General features: G+C 43.5%; 2 protein-coding genes and 2 long non-coding RNA genes across 8 annotated transcripts in view; 1 reads left to right on the top strand and 3 right to left on the bottom strand.

Annotated features, from left to right (window-relative positions):
• Positions 1–1,374, bottom strand: part of SUGT1 (SGT1 homolog, MIS12 kinetochore complex assembly cochaperone) — a 39,275-nt gene extending 37,901 nt beyond the window's left edge. Inside the window, exons 1-2 of one of the 2 annotated variants that reach the window (XM_081012985.1) lie at positions 1,239–1,374; positions 1,095–1,140 (exon numbers count right to left, since the gene is read on the bottom strand). In XM_081012985.1, coding sequence (XP_080869111.1) covers positions 1,095–1,140; positions 1,239–1,270 — 78 coding nt within the window. In that variant the 5' untranslated portion in view covers positions 1,271–1,374. Of the gene's footprint in view, positions 1–536; positions 633–1,094; positions 1,141–1,238 lie in introns of those variants that run through there. The other variant, XM_081012984.1, reaches the window with a different exon arrangement.
• Positions 1,375–4,659: 3,285 nt separating this feature from the next.
• The window catches only part of ELF1 (E74 like ETS transcription factor 1), an 80,452-nt gene continuing 60,251 nt past the window's right edge, over positions 4,660–24,860 (bottom strand). For all 4 annotated transcript variants that reach the window (XM_081012966.1, XM_081012969.1, XM_081012967.1 and 1 more), the window contains 5 exons: positions 22,409–22,570; positions 16,793–16,876; positions 10,750–10,942; positions 9,355–9,804; positions 4,660–6,253 (listed from right to left, as the gene is read on the bottom strand). In XM_081012966.1, the coding sequence (XP_080869092.1) occupies positions 5,629–6,253; positions 9,355–9,804; positions 10,750–10,942; positions 16,793–16,876; positions 22,409–22,570 (1,514 nt within the window). In that variant the 3' untranslated portion in view covers positions 4,660–5,628. The remainder of the gene's footprint in view (positions 6,254–9,354; positions 9,805–10,749; positions 10,943–16,792; positions 16,877–22,408; positions 22,571–24,860) is intronic.
• Positions 6,260–12,405, top strand: LOC308481023. Its single transcript, XR_013988406.1, has 2 exons — positions 6,260–9,062; positions 12,139–12,405. It is a non-coding gene; the product is annotated as an uncharacterized lncRNA (long non-coding RNA).
• Positions 12,066–16,786, bottom strand: LOC308481027. The gene is made up of 2 exons (XR_013988410.1): positions 15,508–16,786; positions 12,066–12,516 (listed from the first exon to the last, which is right to left on the bottom strand). It is a non-coding gene; the product is annotated as an uncharacterized lncRNA (long non-coding RNA).

Here is a 24,860-nt window from a genome sequence, read left to right as displayed (position 1 = left end):
ACAGTAGCTGCACTCCTAGGTCACTACCTCCTATGAGGTCACTACCAGCAAGTAATATTAGGATTTTGTTGGATGTTGTGGAGTGCCAGCCCCATGACCTTTGACTGTGGGGTCCCACAAGGGTCCATTCTTTCTCCTATGTTATTTAATGTCTATAAAAGCATTCATGTTCTCGAAAATCATTTTCTCGAAGCTACCAGCATGAGTTTGACCAAACTGCGGGAGGCAGTGGAAGACAGGAGTGCCTGGCGTGCTCTGGTCCATGGGGTCACGAAGAGTCAGGCACGACTCAACGACTAAACAACAACAACATAAAAGCATTGGGGGCTGTCATCCAGGGTTTTGGGTATGTTCCAATATAAACGTATGGGCTGCATATATCAATCAATACATTTAAAGGAATAGACCAAAAAGGGAGGAGTAGCAGCGTCATACGTAAAGATAGTCTACACTCTTGAAGAAATCCATGACCTGGAGCATGAAAAGCAGATTGAGAGTTTCTGATACAAATTGTAGGAGAGAGAAACAACAGTGACCTTACTGTGGGGGTCTGCTAAAGACCTCCAAGCCAAACTGAAGACATGGATGACTCCTTCCTTGGGCAGATGACCAAACATTCAAAAAGGAGAAAGATCAGTAGTCATGGGAGACTTCCAACAAATTCCCCCATTGCCTCATTGTCAATTTCATTTCCCAGAAGGTGGAAGAACCAGCAAGGGGATCATCTATCTTGGACCTGGTCCCCACCAACAGGAAGGAACTGATTGATGCAGTGGAAACTCGCGAGGAAGTGACCATACAGAGGCAAGGGAAAGCTAAGCCCAGTCGGACACAGACTCTGGACTTTAAGGAGGGCAATTTCGAAAAGCTGAAGATGCTCCTGGGCGAGATCTGGCGCGGAGAAGCCCCCCGAGAGACGCGGGTCCCAGGGGGAGGGGAGGTCCTGAAAGGCGGGAGGCGGCCAAGGGACCGGCGGGGCCGCCTAAGGAGCTGGCGGGTGAGCCGAGATGGGAGACGGGGCGGAGGAAGAAGCGCGGCAGCCTCCCTGCTCTCGCCCGGCCTCCCCCCCCCCGCCCCCGGCTGGCGGCGCTCACCTGCGCGGCTCCGGCGGGGTCTCCTTCGACGTCTCCGTCCGGCAGCCTGAGGGGAAAGAGGCTCAGAGTCAGAGGCGGACAGACAGACAGACAGACAGACAGGGGACCCCGAGGGGAGCCGGGGGGGGGAACCAGGCCGCTCACCGCAACACGCCCAGCCCCGCCGACTCCGCCATCTTGGCGACGCCACGGAAACTTCGAGAGCGCCAAGAGTTTGGTTCGGTTTTCTTTACGGCGAGGGAAGGGAAGGGGCGGGGCGTCCCGGTGACGCCATCAGCGAGCGCCCGCCGCTCGGCTGGAGCGTCAGAGGGCGGGGGAGGCGCCTCTGGGCGGGAAGGACACCGAGATCTTGGCTGGAAAGGGCTTCTCTCCTGAAGCTCCCGACCCTCATCTGGTTCTGGTTCTAAATTTACGTGGCTTCACTTTATAAGCTAATCATTTCGCGGCTTTCTCATGCAAAGCATAATATATATTTGGCTGAAATCTTGCCTAGCTATAGAAATTTTCCGTACCAGTTACCGGGAAATTGGAAGGAGGGCGCGAGACCCCCCCGCCCCCCTCTCCCGCCCCCGAGGCACGTGCCCAACTGTCGCAATTGGCTGGTGGCTCAATGGGGAAACTAGAAATTCCGAAGAAATCGCATCGTTGCATCAATCTCCTCAGTTCCAATGGCATTTAGGACCCAGGGAAGCGAGGTGTAAGGGGAGCGGCGAGAGAGCCCAGGGCCTTCCCAAGGAGTCATGGGCGTGCCAGACATGACCGTGTCAGTCACAATGCCTACCTGCCCCATAGTGGGAAGAAGCCCAGAGACACAAATGGGTGTATCTGACTTGACACAGGGATCTGGAAACGAAATACTTTTATTTGTACTGTGATGGAGTATGTGTGAAAGACTTTGAGTGACTCGGGCATGCCTGGATCTCAGGTTCTACCTGAGACCACACATTTTTCTGGGACATATCTATGATGTCTTTGATGCTGCTTTTGGAAATGTATTTTGGGAATATGGATGTAACCATTGTTTGGGGCTTCTCTCTGCTTCTATATGGTAGTTTGAAGTGGTGTTGCAAAGCCTACTGGCTGCTGGTTTGCTTCTATCTCCTGGCTGAAGTCCCTTGCTTGAAGACCTGAACCTATGGGAGTCAAGGTTAGGCGATTGTGGCGTGCTCCAATGGCTCCCTTATACATCTCTGGAGCTTGAAGTTCTGGCATTTTTTCCTGTCTCATAAAACCTCCGTTCTCCCATGTTTTTGTTTTAGCTCCATTATATCTGCCAATAACAGATTCTTTCTGCTTCTTTCCCTTTTAAAATGATTGTTTTTGCAGAAGCCTCCAGTGACTTGCATGCAGATTGGCTGTACTTTTAAATATATACATTAAAAAAAAATATCCTTGAGGGTGGGGAGCTAGAAAGAGCCCTACTCCTGCTTCCTTTTGTTTCATTTTTTATTATTATTTGTTGTTGTAAGGGTGGTGGGGTGCACTTGCACATCCTTGCATATCGTGGGACATTCCAGATCACAGAAGCCAATCCTGGCTTGTGTTTGGATCCTGGAATGGAGCGAGTCAACAGAGCCGATGAGCACCACACAGCAGGAGAGGAAGGTGTGCCCCTCCTAACGTCCCATTTGGGGGACGAAAATGTTGGAGGGCATGCACCTGCCAGCCTGTCATATAATTAGTAAAAGATTAGATATAGCTATTGATTTCTGTCGACCGCTCTCTTCTGCCCAAAACTTTAAAGTATTTTTAAAACAAGAGCTAGCTCTAGAAAACCAAAATTGAGGAATTCCTTCTGTGTTTATTATCTTTGCAATGGAGATAAATGACAGGTGCACAAGCAAATGCTGTGGGCAAATTATCTTTTCCGCTACAAACTTCCCTATAGATTCAGCTGTGCATGTTTCCATATTTGCTTTAAATGCTGTATTTTGAGTCTTCTTTTTTTCTTCCTTTTACCCACATCCCAAAGGAAAAATAATGGTGAGGAAAGCAAAAAGTAAAGAAAAGAAAAGAAAAGAATTGAGATACGGAAAAAGATCTTATGGGATTGTAAGATTACAAGGCCACTGTTGCAGGGGTTTTCACTGTCATGAACTGGCAGGACAACAGGGAGGAGGAAAAGGAGGAAGAGGATCTTGGCAAGGGGTTTAGCTGGGACTGGGACACACCTGGGGAAGCTGAGGATGGGGAAAGGAGGTTGGTGTAGGAAGTACTCGTGGGGAGATGGAGGATGCTGGGGGTCAGTGCACAGGAACCAGAGCAGCAGGACCAGAGAGGCCCGTCTCTACAATCATGGAGGACTCCAAGGCATAAAGAGCAGCGGAAGGGACCTGCTAGGAAGCTGAGGCAGGCAAGGGCCCACAGCCCAGCTCCCTAACTGACCAGCTGGGGCTCATTAGCTCTGGGAGAAAGTGTGTGATTCCCCAGCTGGAGTAGGCTCCTAACAGGTGAGGTCACCTGCCCCATCAAGCTCAGAGGCTGCAATCAGCAGACAAGAGATAAAAGGGAAACAGAGCGGAGGTGCTGTGTCTGCCCAACTTCCCATGTAAGTTGGACCCTCGCTTGGATGTTCCAGGGAGTTCTTGGGGACTGTGCTTGTGTGGGACTGACCTCCCAGTGCCCTGACCCCTTTATCAGCTGCAAAGACAGGAACCTGGTCTGACTGGACTTTGGACCTGTTGGCCTGCTGGACTGCACACTAACATCTGATGTGGGATCGTGCACTCCAGAGCGACTTGCCGCCAGGTACCCTGTGGTTCAGGATGTCCACACTCAGTGACCACGCTCCAAGGATAATCAAAGCTTCACAGTGCCCATGAGGTATTCCCCCACCCCTGGAATGGAAAACTGCCACTGATAGAAAATGACTAGGGAGAGGAGTATAGTTAAGCTCTATTTCACATCAGCCCTTTATACAATAATCACTTGTTTTGATGTATTACATGTTCTTGTGCTATCTTAAAACACTTACCCAACTCATCATGGCATAAGCTTTTGCAAACTAGAGCCCATTAGACAGATGAAGAGTTATCATCCATTGGCAGCTATATGGAGCCAAATTGCCAGGAGATGCAAGGGGTACCAGCTTAAATGTATACAATTGTATACTTTGTTGTTTCTGCCACAAAAGATTGTGCTTCTGGAAGCTGCTAGATAGAAGCCTGCTTAGTACATAACAATGCAGGATTATCATAAATCACTGCAACGTGGGGATAAGTAGGAGTGGACGACAGTGCAGAAGAGTCGTCAGTCAACAGTGTGCACACAATACTGGAATATTTTGGAGAGGAGTGAGAAGTCCTGTTGCATGAGCAGGTCACCTGTGAAGCGTTGGATGCAACCTACCAACATTGGGGGATTAAAAATTATTTTTATGCTGAGTGTATTTGATGGCCATATTGGTGAAGACACTTCATTATTTGCTGTACTGTATTTGAATTTATTTACCAAGACTGTTTTATCCTGAACAACAGTTCAGGATAATGAACTGATAATGAACTACATGGTAATGCATGCCAAATTTATCTCTCCAGACTCCTAGATTCACAAACAAAAACATATAAACATGTTGTACTTGATTTATTTTCATAATAAACCAATTAAAATACAAAAGACAAAAAAGGTTCAGAAGGGTTCCACAATTTAAAAAATTTTTAAATACAAATCCACTCTGTAATATCTGAATACATATAACTTTAGAGCTCTAAACATAATGATCTTATTTGTATCTATAAAATATTGCTCTATGGAAACAAAATTTTGAAAAAGTCTTTGAGAAATTAAATTACATATGTACAATAGAAAACTGTAGTTCTATAGAAACATTTTAATCTCAAAATACTTTCATAAATCATACAATTCTTTTTTCACCTTCCTACAGAATAATGGGAAACGCATTTTTTAAAGCTTGAATGTTGAAGTGGTCTGAAAATAATTGCACCTGTAATGATAACTTCAGTTTTGGTGAACAGGGAATACCCGATATATCCGCATTATGAAAACAAAAGCATATTGTAAATTAGTATCTTCTTGGGACAGGAGGTGTATTTCATTTTGCACAACGAAGTAGTTGGTGCAAAACACAATAGAAACAAGGATATTTCCAACTGTCCGCTTGTTTTCTGTCCATATAAAAACAAAAGTATTTTAGTTCACTGGCATTAAACAAATCTTTGGAATTTGCTAAAAGAATCACATAGATGGGTGAAAACATCTTTGTAGAAATTTATTATTTTAAAGCACTGATTACAGCAATGGTTATATTATTATGCAAGATAGCAAGATAGACAAATAATGCATGAAGTGTATGAAATTAAGATTTTTTGGACAGTGATCTAAAAAAGATAAATGCCATATTCCTTCAAGCTTGCATTTTTAAACAATAATATTTTATATCATTTAGCAAACAAAACACTGAAATTAAGTGTATCGTATTACTTCTAAATTAATTTCAGAAATTAAAGTAGCTTTGTAATGCCTGGAATCAAATGATACATAAACAGCTGATGAAGTCCCATCACAAAAAAAACCTTTACTTGTATGAACTTTGCTCCAACTGTTCACTTTCTTGCTTAATTTGCACAGAAGAGGGAAATCCATTGGAGTTGGATACCACCACCATCAAAGGCTGCTGTTGGAAGCCTTGCTCTGAGTGTTTGCATTCTTCCACTGTGTTATCCTCTGCCTCTGATTTTATCACTCCTTGTATAACAGCTGGTTTCGTTTCTGGAGCTTTAATGACGGAAGCGATCACAGTGTTGGACGGCTGAGCAACAACGTGTGAATTGCTGGGCGTAAAAGTTACCACGGGGGTAGCAGTGTTGAAGGATGGAGAAGAAGCCATGTTGACTGTTCCATTGCAAATGGTCTGCACGTTGCTGGTGAGAACTTGGTGAACCTGAGCAGGACTGAAGACAATGGATGAAGGAGGAGAGACTGGCTTGGGAGACTGCAGCATAATGTTCTCTTTAAGCACAGTCATGGGCTGTGAAGTTGGGATGGCTTGTAGAATAAACTTTTGGGGTGTTGTGGTGGATGTTGGATCTGCGCTGGCTATCACTGTGGTTAGAGGCACTGTCTGGAGTGTTACTGTATGCAGCTGCTGGTGATTCCCTGGGGACACAACAACCGGAACTTGGCTTGGGGCTTGGATAGTCCTGTTAAGAGAGGCAAAAATAATTACATTTTCCCCCACTACTTCTAATGCATTTGTAATATTGTTCTGTTTGAAAGCCACATGACAATGAACTTGCCTTCAGCCTGGAAAGCCAATGCTAATGGCTTTCCTAATGAGGACTCACTGGAAAACACCAAACTCTCTTTCAGCCTAAAGCAAACGATGTTGAGGATGAGGAGAAAACTAGAATAGTTGTGAGGAATATGACAAATGAAGAGGACGAGGCTCTTCACACATTAAAACTAAAACTAAAGTCTGACACAAAGCTAAAGTATTAACATACAAAATATCTTGAATCTTTATGAACACAATTTAGAAATAAAATCTACTTGTTCATCCAAAATAGAAGAAACTCAGTTGACCACCGTAACTTTCCCCAAATCTGTTCAGTATCAAAATATTACTTTTACCATGAGCCCAGAGAGTTCTGCCTGTGCTTCCTCCTCCTCCATCTCAGTTTTGCCCTTGCAGAACTTAGCAGGCAGAAGGAGGACAGGGACAAAGCCAGGAGCAGAGGACTCTGCCTGCCAATTCTTGGCCTCGCTGTCTCCACCCTGCTGCTCCTAATGGGCATCAGACACTGGTGAATTCCAATGAAGGCCTTTTTTATTTCTGCACGGCATAAGCCTTAAGATAGCTGAGAAGCAGGGAGTGGCTGGTGTCAGCTGATATTCAAACAGAGAGCAAATTTAGAGAGTAGGGTTCATTATTGCTCTTCTGGCTGAAAAATGGCTGCATTGTAAGACTTTTCCCATGGCATCACAAAGCTGAAAAAGACCCAGAATCCTCTGTTCACACTTCTTACCCTAGAAGTTACTTTCTGCAAATAAAAGTGAGGGTGGATGTTTAAAATATCCCCCTGGCGAAAAAGGCAAATGCAAAAAAATTGCAGAGAGGCATATTTTTGATGCTTTCTTTTTGGAATGGCTAATTGATTCCATTTTTCAAAGGCTACAAAAGACACCTTAAATAAAACAGCAGCAAAAAAGTAGGGAAACACTTCGGTATGACTGTTTATCTTCTTAAAATACCCCCCCCCCATCAAAAATCCTCCCCAGCTTCAATAACTAACAGTTCCTTAGTTTTGCACAAAGGACTCAAGAAATAGCAAAGTCTGTGTGCCTGGATGTGTTTGTGTTCTGTAAGGAGGAATTTAAAAATAACCCTCAAAATAGGAAGTGTCTTCTGTATTTCTCTCCCTCCTTCTACCCCTTGGTACTCATACATTTCGGCTCCCGAACGAATGAAACCTGGAAGTGAGTGTTCCGGTTTTCAAACGTTCTTTCAGAAGCTGAACATCCGGCGCAGCTTCCGATTGGCTGCAGGATGCCCCTGCAGCCAATCAGAAGCCACACCTTGGTTTCTGAATGTTTCAGATGTCGAATGGATTTCCGGAATGCATTCTGTTCAAAAACCAAGGTATGACTGTATTCCATTTTGTTCCATGCCACCCTCCAATACTGCTCCCCTCTCATCCCATTGCCTTGTACTTCAGTTCTCCCTGCTTGTGTCGGCTGTGAAGCACTCTGGAGGCAAGCCCAGCCCAGCCCAGCAGAACCACAACACCAAGCATGGCACTTCTAGGCATTGTGAGGCTCCTCAAAACCGGCTGTTGTGGACTAACCATATTCACAGATTTTTATCTCTAATGCCCACTGACCAGCAGTGAAGTCTGTGTGAAAATAAGTAAATAAAAGTTTGCATCTGAAAGCAACCGCCTGTGTTTTGGGCTTTGATTGGAATTGTCCCCACCCCCAATCCAGAACAGAATTCCCAAGCCAATGTTTCAGTTATTCAGTGCAACTTGTTTTTTGTTGTGAGGTGAGCACCATAACCCCAATATTATAGTTTTGAGGGAACAATGACTAATTTTCAAACTTTTTCTTGTAGCCACTGGGTTCTGGACTACATATGTGCCAAATTCTAAATGTCTGGGTGCCTTGGATGTACATTAACCATTTGAGAGAGAAGTGCAAATTTGCCCTCCACTTTTAGGTATCTTATTTTCACATCTTCCTAGTGTCCTAGTCTATGCATGACAAGCCAGATGCAGTCCTATCTGGCCTGCTAACCACCCATTTAGACTTTTGCAATGGGTTAGACATGGAGACAACTTTTAAAAAGCACTGAAAATTGCCGTTGGTCCAGAATATGCTCCCAAGATTATTTTGGCCACATTACATCCCAGCTCTGCCAGCTGCACCGGATCCCAGTTAAGTTTCTGGGCTCAATTTAAAGTGATGCTTGCATACTTTTAAAGCTCTTAACAACTTTAAAGGCCAAGTTACTTTTAAATTTTTTTTATTTTCTCTGATCCTTAACATCCTCATCAGAGGAGCCCGTGCTTCAAGTGTCCTTGGCAAATGAAGTGAGATGGGTGGCTCCTAGGAAGAAGGCCTTTGTGGTGGTGGCATCCTGTCAATGTAGCACCCTCCCATCTTTTTAAAATTATAGGCTTCTCAAATCAGGGTTTGTGATTTATTTTATATGCATGTTCTTAATTGCTGTACTTATTCATCCTTCAATAATAACTTTTATCATCTGTATCATCATATTTAGTATTGTATTTTATTCCTTTAATTTTTTGTGAGCCGCCCAGAAGGTATATGTCATTGCACAGTGTGGAGGAATGAAGGTACACGTCTGTCTGTTTTAGGGCTTGGAACAGACTTTCAAAGTTCAAAGCCTTGTGCTGTTGTGGACCTGTTTAGCAGGAGCTGCTTGGTGGCAGCAGGGAGCAAAGAGACTGGGAGCTTCTCTCTGGGAGCTGACATCTTCACAAAGTCAAGGTAACCCAAGGTTTTGCTTAAGTGACTTGTTGACGAAACTCAAAATGGTTTCTGGTTAACAGTTTAGGTACTGTAATTATTTGTATGTTTTAAACAGATTTTATATATGTATATAGTTTTAGTTCTCTTAATTGTTTTTTAATTGTTTTTTCCATGTTTTTAGTGATTCTTGTTCTTATCTGTAAGCTGCCTTCAGTCCTGTCTGCGGGGAAAAGCGGGGTATTATGATTGTTGTTGTTGTTAAAGCTAGCTGCCCCCAGCAGCCCCAGGTGCCCTGTTCTGACATTCTTACCTTATGTTCTCCTCCAGCATGTTACTGCTCACAGCTGTGTGTCCTTCTGGAATGGGTTGCACGGGGTGCATTAAATGAACTGTCCGATAAAGCTGAGTTGGATGGACTGGCTGACTAGGCTGCACCGTCCTCAACACTTCTGATGTCACGGTGGGCAGCTGCTGTTGAAAATTTTCAATGGGCTGCTTAAGCCTGGCAGACTTGGAGCTGACTGGAGTCTTTAAAACAGCAGCAGATGTTCCTTTTTGTGCCATGTTTGAAGACGTTTTAGACCTGCCCATTTGGTTTCTATTACCAGCAGGTGCTGATTGTAAAGATGAATCGGGGGAATCTGTACTCAAACTTGGATCTTCATCATCTATGTAAACAAGGTCTTTTGGCATTTCTTTAAACTGATACACCAAACGTTGTCCTTCTACTTTGGCCAGAATGCCTCTTTGGTAATAATATCTATTTGAAGTAGGAAAACACACCAAAGATTACACAAAGGAATAGAGTTGTACCTTGGTTGTTGAACGGAATCTGTTCCAGAAGTCCATTCGACTTTCGAAAACGTTCGAAAACCCAAGGCATTGCTTCTGATTGGCTGCAGGAGCTTCCTGCACTGAATCGGAAGCTGCAGAAGCTGTGTTGGACGTTCGGGTTCCAAAGAACGTTCACGAACCGGAACACTCACTTCCGGGTTCGCGGCGTTCAGGAGCCAAAACGTTTGAGTCGCAAGGTGTTCATCGACCAAGGTACGACTGTACTTAAAGTTGGAGAAACTCTACCTAAAATACTGTTTTAACACTAACAGATTAATGCAGCAATATGCACTTTTAAAAGAATGAACACAATTCATTTCCTGCTGTTTCTGTTCTTGATGAGCTTTGAATACTCAAGTACTTCCCCCCAACAGATCACTCTCCATATTCTGAAAGGTCTTCATGCAACCAAGGACATTCCGCTCAAAGTACAGAACAGGATCCACCTGGGCTTATGAAGCCACACTGCAAACGAAAATGCAGTTGTGGGCCTGAGATGGTCATGATTCATTTAACAGCCGGTATCCATGCTAAGAGAGGAAGATTGTGAGCCATGTCTTACTAGTCCAGCGCTAGCTAGTCTTGATTCAACCACAGTATTAATATTTCTAGAATGTTAATATTATTTTCAATCTTTTCCCTCCCAACAGTCAGCATGGCAGGCTCACTGATCAGACTCTATCCTCATTAGGTTGGGAGTGTGGTTGTGGTTTTGGAGAGCGGGGTGAGCTCCGCACAAAGTATTTTTGTATATCTGTATATAATAATTACTAGTATTAGTGCTTAACATTGTTTTAGCTTAGGATGCTCTCCCCCTTATGATATACATTTTGTGCTGAGTATATTCTGTCATGATCTTAAGTTTACCTACCTGAGAGCCCTGCCCATTGTTTCATAATTCATATCGGGTTTGTTTTTGTGCTTTCCCCACAACCTCGACACGGCCTTGGAATCCACAAGCTTAAAAATGCCCTTTTCCCTCTGAGTCCATTTTATGTACTTCGGACAAGTGGCTTTGTCCTGAAGCAGAGCTAGCAAGAACTCCCAAAGGTAAATTGTGTTTCCTAAAATAAATGAATAAAAAGAATTTCAGAAAGACACATTTTGAGAAAACAATTGTTACCGCAGTAAACAACAAATAACTTGTCCCAATAAAATGACACTTGTAAGTACAAAGATGTGTAATTTCTTAATTAACTGAAAATAAAATATACAAACGACGACCTGCACATACATAACAATAACTTCAAATAAATTATCCTGGATTTTGGGACCCTTCTTTTCTTCCATAGTCCCACAGCCACCTCTCTGTCTCAAAAATCGCATTATGGGTTCATTATAATATACCACTCATGTAGATAGAATCATTAGAATTCTATGCAAACATTGGCATGCACTCTGGAATGTACCAGGTTGTAATGAATTTCCTTTGATTGGCCTGAGACGGACCAAATCAATTAAGGAAATGTTAGTACACACGGATATGAATTCCGAAAGAATTATAATATACCATCAGTAGTTCTGGGCCCACTGGTCACCACAAATGTAGCAGATGTTTATCCTGCCCTTTTTCTTCACAGATTAAAGGAATTTATGATGAGAAAACTAATTTCAGTTTTGTTATTTGTCAATTTAGTACATGTCAGACCAGAGACGTTGTCTACCTTATCCGATGTCCTTGTAATCTATTGTATATAGGCTCCACCACTTCGAGCAGTTGGGGTTCGGATTGGGGAACATCGTTCACGCATACGTAACGCCAATATGGAGGCACCTCTGGTAGAATATTTTGTTTCCCACAACAATTCAGATACGGATTTATTATTTACAGTTTTATGGGTGAATCAGGGGACAAAGGGTATCAGAAAAGATTATGAACATCAGTTACGGCAGCAAGAAACCCGTTTTATTTTTATGTTTAAATCCATTCATCCAGGGGGACTTAACTCGGAGTTAGACCTCAAATGTTTTATTTGATTATCTGTATCCTTGCTGTTACTTTGTACTGTGGCTTTAAGCTCAGTCTCCTTGTTATCAGTATCACCTGGGGCTGGCTATATATATTTTTCAAAAAATGATGTTAGTAACAGTGACTACATAATCGTATGAGCACTGTTCCAGAGTATTTTTCATTCTCATGTATATCAGTTCAAAAAAAGATTGGGTATGTAACCTTTTTATGTTACAGTTTATAATTTCCACGCTATTTGAAGTTATTGTTATGTATGTGCAGGTCATCGTTTGTATATTTTATTTTCAGATAATGAAGAAATTACACATCTTTGTACTTACGAGAGTTTGTTGAACTAATTGGCTGGTGAAGAACTGAACGAAACAGTAGTTACTATCCGGAAACACTGTTCAGCAGAGTTCAGAGTTGGACATCAGAACTGGACATTTGCTGATTATACAAACTTGATTTCCGCTGGGTAAAGTCTGGCACCGTGACTTATTCAAGGACTTTCAGAGACTTCAGTTTGATAGTTTTCATGTTTTGCATTATTCCATAAAGTTTTCTATACTGTAAGTGTTTCTGGCCATTGTGTTGCTTTCAATATTGCTGAGTCACATTTTGCAACACAGTGGTTTGTTTATTTACCCAATAGAATGACAGACTTTCATTCTATGAAAGTTTCATCTGATTACAGTGGTGCCCCGCAAGACGAATGCCTCGCAAGACGAAAAACTCGCTAGACGAAAGGGTTTTTCGTTTTTTGAGGTGCTTCGCAAGACGAATTTCCCTATGGGCTTGCTTCGCAAGACGAAAACGTCTTGCAAGTTTGTTTCCTTTTTCGTAAAACCGTTAATACCCAGGGTGCATTGCTTGAAGAGGTGCAGTTGCGACTTGACTTCGAGGAGCAACTCATAGCACGCGGTGTGGTAGCCTTTTTTGAGGTTTTTGAAGACTTTGGTGATTTTTGAAGCTTTCCCAAAACTTCTTTTGCAGCCATTTGGTAAGTTAAACTTTTAAAACTTTTTTGGGGGGGGTTGGATTTTGGGTTGGGGTGTTTGGAATTCAAGGACTTGGTGTTGGGGAGGGGTTTGCAAGAATCTGGAAGCTTGTGTGTTTGTTTGTTTTTTGCATTTTTATGATTTTCTGTGACCATTGGGCCACTCTGCTGTTTTTTTTAAAAAAAATTCTGGGTTTGAATTTCTGTGTGGTGGGTGGCTGGGGGAACAGTTGGGGAGGGGTTTGCAAGAATCTGGAAGCTTGTGTGGTTTTTTCCTGCATTTTTATGATTTTCTGTGACCATTGGGCCACTCTGCTGTTTTTTTAAAAAAAATTCTGGGTTTGAATTTCTGTGTGGTGGGTGACTGGGGGGACAGTTGGGGAGGGGTTTACAACAGTTGGGGAGGGGTTTGCAATTTCTGTGGGGTGGGTGGCTGGGGGAATAGTTGAGGTTTTTGAAGACTTTGGTGATTTTTGAAGCTTTTCCAAAACTTCTTTTGCAGCCATTCGGTAAGTTAAACTTTTAAAACTTTTTTGGGGGGTTTTGGATTTTGGGTTGGGGTGTTTGGAATTCAAGGACTTGGTTCTGGGTTTGAATTTCTGTGTGGTGGGTGGCTGGGTGCTTTTGAATTTTTTGGATGTGAAGCACTGATTTTTTTTGGGGGGGGGTTGCACAGGTAGGAGCTGTGCTGCCATGGGACCCAAGAAGACTGCTGCTGCAGAGGCCAGCGAGGGGAAGAAGGAGAAGGTTACGCTGGAAATGAAGAAGGAGATCATCCGGAAGCACGACGGTGGAATGCGTGTGACAGACCTCGCCAGGGAGTACGGGAGGAATCCATCGACCATCGGGACCATCCTGAAGATGAGGGAGAAGATCCTTGCGACTGATGCAGCCAAGGGAGTCACCAGGATTGTGAAGAACCGCCCAGCTGTTCTGGAGGAGGTGGAGAAGTTGCTGTTCATCTGGTTAGAAGAGAAGCAGCGGGCAGGGGACACAGTGACTGAGGCCGCCTTTGTGAGAAGGCCAAGGCCTTGCACGCAGACCTCGTCCGGGAACAGCCAGGAACCTCAGGCGAGCCAGAAGTCTTCAAGGCAAGCAGAGGCTGGTTTGACCGGTTCAAGACAAGATCTGGAATCCACAGCGTGGTCAGGCATGGAGAGGCTGCCAGTTCTGATGTTTCTGCGGCTGAAGACTTTGCAGCGGAGTTCCTGGAGGTTGTGAAGATGGAGGGCTACGTTCCACAGCAGGTCTTCAACTGCGACGAGACTGGGCTGTTTTGGAAGAGGATGCCCAAAAGGACTTTCATCACACAGGAGGCCAAGTTGCCTGGCCACAAGCCCATGAAGGACCGTCTGACCCTGCTCTTCTGTGCCAACGCAAGCGGCGACCTGAAGATCAAGCCCCTGCTGGTGTACCACTCGGAGAACCCACGGGCCTTCAAGAAACACAAGGTCGACAAGGAGCAGCTGAGTGTCATGTGGCGATCCAACAGTAAGGCTTGGGTCACACGTGTGCTGTTTGTGGACTGGGTCAATCTTGCTTTTGGCCCTGCTGTCAAACAGTACCTGCTGGACAACGACCTGCTGCTGAAGGCTTTGCTTCTGATGGACAATGCTCCTGCTCATCCTAAAGGCCTTGAGGAGGACTTGTTGGAGGAGTTCAGCTTCATCAGCATCATGTTCCTGCCGCCTAACACCACGCCACTGCTCCAGCCGATGGATCAGCAGGTCATCGCCAATTTCAAAAAACTCTACACCAAGGAGCTTTTCAGGCGATGCTTCGAGGTGACTGATTGCACCACCATCACCCTGCAGGAATTCTGGAAGGACCACTTCGACATCGTCACCTACTTGAAGATGATCACCACGGCCTGGAACGGGATCAGCCAGAGAAATTTGAATTGCGCTTGGCACAGCCTGTGGCCGGACTGTGTGGCACCAAGTGACTCTGATGCACCAGAGTCAACAGTGGTGCAGGACATTGTTGCCTTGGGGAGGACCATGGGCCTGGAGGTCACAGAGGAGGACATCAGCGAGCTGGTGGAGGAGCACGACCACGAGCTGACCACCCAGGAGCTGGTCGAACTGCAGGCAGAGGCTGCGCAGGAGCAGGCCTCGCTGGAAGAGGAGGAAGCAACTGAGGAACGGCTGTCCTCCAAAGAACTGAGGGACATTTGCCTGAAGTGGAAGGATGTGCAGGCTTTTGCACAGCGGCACCACCCTGAAAAGCACGTGGCACATGACTTTGCGAACACTTTTGATACGAGGATCATGTCGCCTTTCAGGGAGGTGCTGAAAAGGCAGATGAAGCAGCAGACCATGGACAGGTTCTTCAGCAAGAAGCAAAGAGTGGAAGAGGAACCTTCTTCGAGTTGTCCCCCAGAGTCTTAGAAAATGTACTGTACACTTTGTTGATTTTTAAATGTTTTTCTGTCATGTTTAGAAACTTAATTTATTGTTCCTTCAATTTTTGAAATGCTCTTTACAGTATGTGTGACTTTAAAGAGCACTTAATAAACTCTTGTTGTACCAAATTTGGCTTTGTTTGGACTTTTTTTGACCATAGGAACGCATTAATTGAATTTCAATGCATTCCTATGGGATTTCGTGCTTTGCAAGACGAAAAATTCGCTAGACGAAAAAACTCGCGGAACGAATTAATTTCGTCTTGCGAGGCACCACTGTACTCTAAATATCATGCCACATTTTCCCATGAGTGCTGGGTAGATTCCTGCCACAATCTGTATGATTTCTCTATTCAGTAAACACTTGCCAAAAGTTATAAAAGGAACAGAGATTGTATTTGTCCCTTGCTGCTTTGACAGCCAATGCCATTTACTCTGGGACACCAAGAGTCGATGTGAAGCCCATCGTCAGTTTCCCAGCATCTGGCTATCTCCATATGGGCAGCTGCCAATAGAAAGGCTAAGAGGTCATCATTCGGGTAATCTTGAGTGGGTGGGGTCCTAAGTCCAAGTAGTGCTCATTTCCTTGAAGTCAGCACTCTAAAAAAGGTTTGATGATGCCGCAAAACCACCAATAGAAAAATAAGTCCCTTTGACTGCACCCCCCCCCCCAACATTTAGGATTGACTTCCTTAGATATTTGGGGTTGCCTCAAGAGGGCACAGGGCCACCTATGCAGAATGAGGATTCGCTTATCTTTGCAGAAACCTATTTCAACGGGCTCTTGGACTACAAAGGTGTCCAATTTTGTTCTAACTTTATGTTGATCATTTTCAACATATTGTCAAAAAGCAAAAGTATTTGAATCCAACTATTATACTTTGGTTCTGAGTGAGCATGTCAAGGCTATAACATTTGCAGATTCTCTACCATCAAGTTCAATAATGCCCAGAGTCTCCACACAAGTAGCACTATGTAGAGAATTTTACATCAGTCTATATCGTAAGGAGCTCACAAGCATTACAGGACTTGTTCATAGTTCATAGTGTTGCTATTCTTCACTTAGACTAGTATTATCTGACAGGCACAGAGCAGAGTCCATTGTAAGACACACACACACACACACACACACACACACACACACACCCTGGAAAAGCCACCTTTATACTGTAAACCTCCCTGTGATTCTTGGATGGAGGGCAGTATGTAAGCTTAATTAATAACAACAACAACAACAACAACAACAACTTAAAAATACAGTGTGGCTTAGTATCAGAAAGTACCAGCAGTGGGTACCTGTGTACTCCTGCAGTACAAAAAAGCAGCACTTGCCATGGAATGAGGCAAGGGCAATTTCCCAATTATCTTCTTTACTGTTATCACTGTAGAAGGCAAATTCACTTCAGATGAAACAAGAAACACCTCTCATTGCCTCTTAAACCCTATGATCAGAATGAAGCAGCCCTGCTGAAGTCGTAGTTGTGCTTGACTCCCAATTATCCAGAATGTTATATACTCAGCTCTATCGACAGGCGTCGGATTACGTTGCCGAAGCTTACCCTTCCCATCTTTGCTTTTCTTTTTCACTGATATGTTTGGAGTCAGAGTAGGAGATTCTGGTCGCGGAGCTTTGGGTTTCTTCCCTGAAATAAAATGACTGTTGTATGAACTTTCACACTGAAACTATAAAACAGACATAGGGCAACCAATGCTTTCACTGAATATCGAACCCACGGCACGTCAGATTTAAAACAACCAAACTGCTAGATAAGATCACAACAGTTCAAGGACCCAGCACACCAATGGAGTCCAAGTCAATTATTTTACAGTACTTATTTTGTGGGACAAATAGCTTCCCAATTATGGATCTCCAAATAATTTATCCAAAACTTAGCAATAAGCCTTTGCTAGTTAAATTCTGATAATTTATATTTATCCCATTTAGCAATGAGCTAAATAGGCATCTAAGAATCAATATTTTATTTATTTTTAATTTATCGCATCAACTGATTTTAAATAAAAACTGTAAATGGCTTACGAAAATATTAAAATTACCAATAAAAAGTTAAAAACAATTGATTAAAACAATTAAAATTAAAATTAACAGTAAAAGAGTAAAACATCAATATCTACAGCAGTTTACAAAAAGAATAAAACAATCAAATCAGTAAAAACAGTTAAAAACAACTATTAAGAACATTATTTAAAATAATTAAATTCAATGATAAGCCTAAAACCAGATTAAAATACATGTAAACACTCCACATATCTAGATAGGCTTGCATTAAAAAAAGCTTTTAGCTGGCACCAAGAAAAGTGCAGTGAAGGGGCCTGCCTGATGTCATGAGGCAGGGAGTTCCAAAGTGCAGGTACTGCTGCACTAAAAGATCATTTTCTTACAAACGTGAAGCAAGTAATATGTGGCTCTGTAACAGCACCAGTTCTGCTGGTTGAAGCAGATGAGTGGGAGCATATGAGGTAAGCATAAAGTAAAGTAAAGTAAAAAAAGTAAAGAAGTTCCAAGCCATTAAGCTTGGCCTGGAAACAAAATCAGTAACCAGGGCAGATCCTGGAACAGAGATGCTCTATGCTGACAAGGCCTCACTCCTGTTAGCAACCATGCAGCAGCATTCTGCACTAAGTGCGGTTTCTGGGTCAGAGCGTAAGCGCAGCTCCACAGAGAGTCCATTGAAGCAATCCAATCTTGAAGTCACCAGTGCCTGAACTACTGTGGTCAAGCTCTCGTGGTCCAGAATGGTTCAAGCCACCGTTCCAGTCACAGTTTGAAAAAGATGCTTCTAGACACTGAGGCTGCCTGGGCCTCCAATCCTCAGGCTACCTTCAGTGGTAGCGCAACCCCACCAAGGGTGATTGACCATTTCCCCACATGGTCAGCATGGTAATGTGCCAGGATGTCCCCAGTTCCCATCTCATGTAAACAAGGAGGTACTTGGCCCCCCGCCCCATTTCTGATATGAATGCTAAGCATTATTACACATTGGCCACATTTGCACAACACAATCCTGGCTGGTCTGGAAGTCATTAATCATGGTTCCCGGTACACATGTAACAAGAAGCTATGTCAACTGTGACTTCCTGATCTGATTTCCTCACTTGCCTGAAGGGAGAAGTGAAATGGAAGCAAAGAGGTTCATGTGACTGTACAAAACGAGCACATGTAATGTGGTTTATTAAACAACTTGATCATGTGATTATTGTATAATCATCTTTATCAATTTATATTATATGTATATCTAAACATATACATGGGAGGAATTCAATGTCACACTAAGGTGGTAATTCTGTCAGCACAAGCATTTCGGCTTGCACACAGTTCTGTGCAGAGCAAGGGGAGAAACTCCACTGGGTAACAACAGAAAGGACTTATGCAGGCTTCCACTGATGCAACTCATTAGTTGAATCTACCCATCATTATGGCTCATGCCATGTTGGAGACTAAGAATCATAGAATCTTAGAGCTGGAAGGTACCCCAAGGGTCATCTAGTCCCACCCCCTGCAATGCAGGAATTTCAGCTAAAGCATCCATGAGAGATGGCCACTCTGCTTAAAAACCTCCAAGGAAGGAGAATCCATCACCTCTCGTGGGAGTCTGTTCCACTGCTGAACAGCTCTTACTGTCAGAAAGTTTTTTCGAATGTTTAGTTGGAATCTCCTTTCTTGCAACTTGAAGCCATTGGTTCGAGTCCTACCCTCCAGAGCAGGAGAAAACAAGTTTGTTCCACCCTCCACGTGACGGCCTTTGAGATATTTGAAGATGGCTATCATATCTCCTGTCAGCCTCTTTTCCAGGCTAAACATACCCAGCTTCCTTCAAGCACTCCTCATAAGGCTTGGTTTCCAGACCCTTGATCATCTTGGTTGCCCTCCTCTGCTCACCTTCCAGCTTGTCAACATCCTTCTTAAATTGTGGTGCCCAAAATTGGACACATTATTCCAAGTGTGGTCTGACCAAGTTAGAATAGAGTGGTACTATTACTTCCCTTGATCTCGACGTTAGACTTCTGTTGATGCAGCCAAGAATAGCTGTCAGGGAACTGCCATCGGAAGGAAGGGAGGTGGAAGGGCTCACACAGGTTGGGAGAGACTCAGCAGCTGAAGAGGGAACCAGTAGGGGGAGAAGAGCTGAGCTGAGGGAAAGTGAGCAGGAGGGATGGCTCCGAGACACTTCCAGCGAAAACAGTGGGGAGGTTTCAGGACCTCCTGTAGGGACACCCACTCCTCGCCGGAAACTGTCACGCAGAGAGTCCAGAAGACGTGTTTCCGTTAAGGAGCTTTTATGTTGGAAGCGATTCCGAAAGCAACCACTGTCGGAATCTGCAAGCGACTGACAGAGCCATGTTTAAGGGGCTCCGTTACAGACAGAGGTTTGCAAACTTGACCAAACTCTGAGGGACTTGGATTTTACGCACAAGCAGCTCATCGTCCCATCACAATAGCATTAGCTCTTTTTTGCTGCTGCATCACACTGTTGACTCATGTTAAGCTTGTGGTCCACCAAGACCCCTAGATCCTTTTCACATGTACTGCTAGTAAGCCAATTGTCCCCCATCCTATATATGTGCATCTGGTTCTTCCTGCCTAAGTGCAGAACCTTACATTTGTCTTCACTGAAATTCATTTTGTTAGCTTGCGCCCAGTTCTCCAATCTGTTACAGTCATTTTGAATTCTGATTCTTTCTTCTGAGGCATTAGCTACCCCTCCCAAATTGGTGTCATCTGCAAATTTGATGAGCATCCCCTCAATTCCTTCATCCAAGTCATTTATAAAGACATTGACCAACAAAGGGCCCAGGACAGAACCCTGCGACACCCCACTTGTCACTTTTTTCCAGGATGACACGGAACCATTAATGAGTACTCTTTGAGTTCGGTCAGTCAACCAGCTACAAATCCACCTAACAATGACCTCAAGAAAGTCTTTATTTTTTCTTTGTCAAAAGCCTGACTGAAATCAAGATATACTATGTCCAAAGCATTTCCCTGATCCACCAAGTTTGTAATTCCATTAAAAAAAAAATCAGATTGGTGTGTCATGACTTATTTTTGAGAAACCCATGCTGGGTCTTTGTAATCACAGCATCCTTTTCTAAACGCTCACAGAGCGACTGCTGAATTATCTGTTCTAGGACCTTTCCTGGTACTGATGTCAAGCTCACTGGTTGGTAGTTACCTGGGGACAGCATTTGCCCACCTCCAGTCTGTAGGGACCTCACCTGTTTTCTAAGAATTCTCAAATATAATAGACAAAGGCTCTGAAATTACATCCATAAGCTCCCTTGGATGCAGCTCATCAGACCCTGGTGATCTGAATTCATTTAAAGTAGCTAGGTGTTCCCTTACTTCCTCTTTTCCTATCTTGGGCTACAGCTCCCTCCTTACATTATTTATTCTGTTATCACCAGGTTGGGCATCACTTTCCTTTTGGGTGAAGACAGAGGTAAAGTAGGTGTTGAGGAGTTCCGCCTTTTCTCTGTCACCCTATAGCATTTCTCTATGTTCCCCACGCAGAGGACCTGCCACTTGTTTGTTCTTCCTCTTACTTCAGACATAGCCAAATAAACTTTTTTTATTATTTTTAACCTCTCTTGCAAGCCTGAGCTCATTCTGAGCTTTAGTCAGCCTGACTTTCCCCCTGCAACTGTAGGCTACTCGTGTATGCTCCTTCTTTGTGATTTCCCCTTTCTTCCATTTCTTATACATGCCCTTCTTAACTCTCAGCTCATCTGTAAGCTCTTTATGCAGCCACACTGGTTTCCTTCCACTTTGCTTGCCTTGTAACTGGAATGTACTTTAAAAAAGGAAGAAGCACCTCCCTGTGATGGGCTTTCACACAGATGGCATGCTGCTTAGGCATATGCATCAGCTGAGAGGTGCCTAAACACATAGGCTTCACACCAGCACAAATAACACAGAAAGGAGTCATAAGCTGAATCCGACCTCTGGTCCAACTGGCTCAGCACTGTCTACACTGAATGCCAATGGCTTTCCATGCTTTCACTGTCCTACCTGGAGATGCTGTGGATTAAAACTCAGAACTTTTGCATGGAAAGCAACTGCTCTACCATGGAGTCATGGCCTCCCCAATTAAATGATGTACTTTCAATATTTGTGCCACCTGTGTGGAGTTCAATCACCAGGAAGGAGTTTCCAGAGGTCTCTGCATTTAAAATCAGTTTTAGGTTTGCAGAATTGAAGTAGGCTGAACATGCTGCTAACCTATAGCTTCTACTCTGAAAATACCCAAGAATCAGAGTAGGTAGGTACTGAATTTAAACAGTTCAGTTCATGGTGTCTCTATCTTAGAATAATAATAATAATAATACAGAATGCTGCAACGAGGCTCCTCACGGGGTCTCTGCCATGGGAGCATATTCACCCAGTGCTTTTCCAGCTGCATTGGCTCCCGGTGGAGTACAGGGTCAGATTTAAGGTGCTGGTTTTGACTTTTAAAGCCATTTACGGCCTAGGACCCTCGTACCTATGGGATCGCCTCTCCTGGTATGCCCCACGGAGGACCTTAAGGTCCATATATAGCAACACCCTAGAGGTCCCGGGCCCTAAGGAAGTTAGATTAGCCTCAACCAGAGCCAGGGCCTTCTCAACACTGGCTTTGGCCTGGTGGAATGCTCTGTCTCTTGAGACCAGGGCCCTGCGGGATCTGATCTCTTTCCGCAGGGCATGTAAGACAGAGTTGTTCCACCTGGCCTTTGGCTCAGAATCAGTTTGATTCCCTCCCCGTTTTTCTTTTTCCTTTCTCCTCCTATGATGAGATTGCTCCCTAATTGTTTTAATGTTGTATCTTAATCTTTTAAATTGTATTTTAATCAACTTGTTTTTATTATTGGTTGTTAGCCACCCTGAGCCCGGTCTTGGCTGGGGTATAAATAAAATATTATTATTATTATTATTATTATTATTATTATTATTATTATTATTTTAAAATAATCAAACGTTTCTTCTTGTACATACCTTAATTGAAATATAAAACAGCGTCAAACACATCTACTTAGCTAAGAGATGTGATCATTCTGCTTTACTGATGAGCCACTATGCTAATTTGGATTATTTTTCCAATTGTTCAATGGATATTATAAACATGCACATACGTATTCCATTTGTAGGAGAATGTTTAGCACATAATCACATTTCTTACCTTTTCTCTTTTTTGGTTGCTCAAGTGCTAGAGTGTTTGGTGATTCAGCAAATGCATCTTGGATTTGGTGAACCTCCATCACCTCTGGAATCCCATCTAGTGTGACTGACACATGGGTTATAGGACCAAGGTCAACATCCTCCTCCATCCCAAACCCATGGGCTGCAGAAAAACAATAAAGAAGTCAATGAGCACTTTAATGCTTTTGGAAAGGTTTCTAGCAATGAGGTTACAAAATAGTCAAGGCTCTGTAAGAACAAAAGCTGACTTTTGAATTTCAATCACTTTAACAGAATAACTAATAAAATGCTAATGTATCTTGACACATGTTAATTTGAATATACTTAATGTAGGTTACTCTTGACTAATCAAGGGACCTACTTAATTACAACCTTACAGGGCTGTTAAGAAGGTGATACTGGATAACTCCATGTGTGCTACCTTACCCTCTCTGAAGGAAGAGCAAGATACATACTGAATGAAAAAATGAATACATCAGCTCGTCCCGGAAGTGACTTAACCAAAAGTGAACCAAAAGAGAGAGGTCTTAAAGTAGCTCCAAATCTGAAGCTACTGAAACGGATTAATGTGAACATCAAACCAATGTTTTTAAAAAATCAGTGATAAATTTAACATTTAAGTTGTAAAGAGAATGTGGAAAGGACCTCCGGGTTGGCGCCTCTGGCAATGGCGGATTTCCTCCGATCGGGAGGAATCCGCTCCGTGGAAAACAGGGTCTGAACCGCCACGGTGAGGCGGAGACCCATAAAAAACCACAGGCGGGAGAAGCCTGTGGACGTGGGATTCGGCTGGCACCTTTGCGCCCCCCCCTACTCGCGGGGAAACCCGGTTTCGGGGATCCGGAGCGACGTGGGGTGAGTGGCGCAGTTCTTTGAATCGATTGCTTCTTTCACGGAGTGAAGCCGCATTGCTGTTGCCGGAGAGCGCTGACTTTTTCCTGTGGACAATTGGATTTTAAACTGCCCGTGAGTAGAACGGAAAATTGGATTAAGAAATTTTTTAATTTGGCACTGAAGCGGGAAGGTCTAAACAGGAAGTCCTCCTTCCGCTTTTGTAGATAGATTGAAGCAAAGACACGGCAAGCTAGAGTTTAGAAAGTCGTCTGTAAAGCATCAAAATTTCATCATTTAAAATTACTGAACCCCCCTTGGAAGCAGGAGAAGAGGGGGAAACCTTTTTTAGACTGTTTAAACCTGCAGAAGAGAGAGTAAAGAAAGGCAATTTTCCACCGTCTTGAACCTGGGAGCGGGGTGTCAGGACAAACGTTCTGGGGAAGTTCATTGACTATGGACAAACGTTTTTGACAGATAGTTAAAAGAAGAGAAACATATTGATTCCATTGTTCCCCTTCGCATTTAAAAGGAACAAAATATTGACAAAATATCCGAAAAAGGGAAACTTTGTTGCTAGATCTGCTTTAAAAAAAAAAAAAAAAGATGGTTATAAATAGAAATTGTTTCCCCTAGAGGGAGCTTGTGAAACTGTTATTAAAACCGAACTGGGGAGCTTTGCAGCTGTAATAGATTAAGATCGTGGGACCAGACTTCGACCTTGAACAAGAATGTACTCGGAGGCTCTGGTGCCTGCCTTTTGCAAGACAAGTGCTTTATTGGAACAGTTACATGAGAAGATAGATTTGATGACTGTTGCGATTGGAAATTTTGGACAGGCAGTGGGTACCTATATAGAACCCACTCAGGAATTAATCCAGGAATGTGCTCTGACAGATGAGATGAGGGAGGAGGTTGTGGCTGGACCTTGGGTGGCAGAGATGGAGGAAGCTGTGGCCCAGCAGGAACATGAGTTGTTGGATTTGACGAATGAACCTGGAAAAAGTCAGATTTGGAGAGATGGAGTTCTGTTTGGCTTGGAGATGGGGGGCTGGATGGACCCCGCTATGCAGGGATGTTTTGATTTTTCAAGTCTGGCTTTGGGCCGGGGGGAGCTCGGAGTTGTGGGGGCCCTTTAACTTTGGAGGGGCCTTGAAACATGCCTTCAAATACCACGTGGATTTCAGTGTTGACTATGGAAAAGGGGCTGACTTGTCGAGAAGGGACAAAAATATAGTTAAGCTGGAGCCTCCCCGAGTGAAAGGAGCAGAAGACAAAGTAAAGTACAGGTATAAATATGAAGAAGACCTGCGGAAGGGACATGGAAGAGACTTAAGAGCCTCGGACATAAGGTCACCAGGTTGATGGACTAGATGGATGGGATAGAAAGGACTGACATAACCCGAGACCAGGAAGAAGAGACGATGGATGAATATTGGAAGAAAGTTTTAAAAATTCATTTAGAAAAGTATTGTAAAATTAATGAGTATTAGAAAAATGCTGGAATGAAATTATTGGGCTTTAGCAGAAATGTTAAAAAGAATTATGTAAGAATATGTAATGGTTAAGAGAATTTGGTATAAATAAGATTTAAGTTTTAA

This window comes from Podarcis pityusensis (genome assembly GCF_964106645.2).
Source record: "Podarcis pityusensis genome assembly, chromosome: 7".
NCBI classification, from domain to species: domain Eukaryota; kingdom Metazoa; phylum Chordata; class Lepidosauria; order Squamata; family Lacertidae; genus Podarcis; species Podarcis pityusensis.
This window is presented reverse-complemented; position numbering and strand designations above follow the sequence as displayed.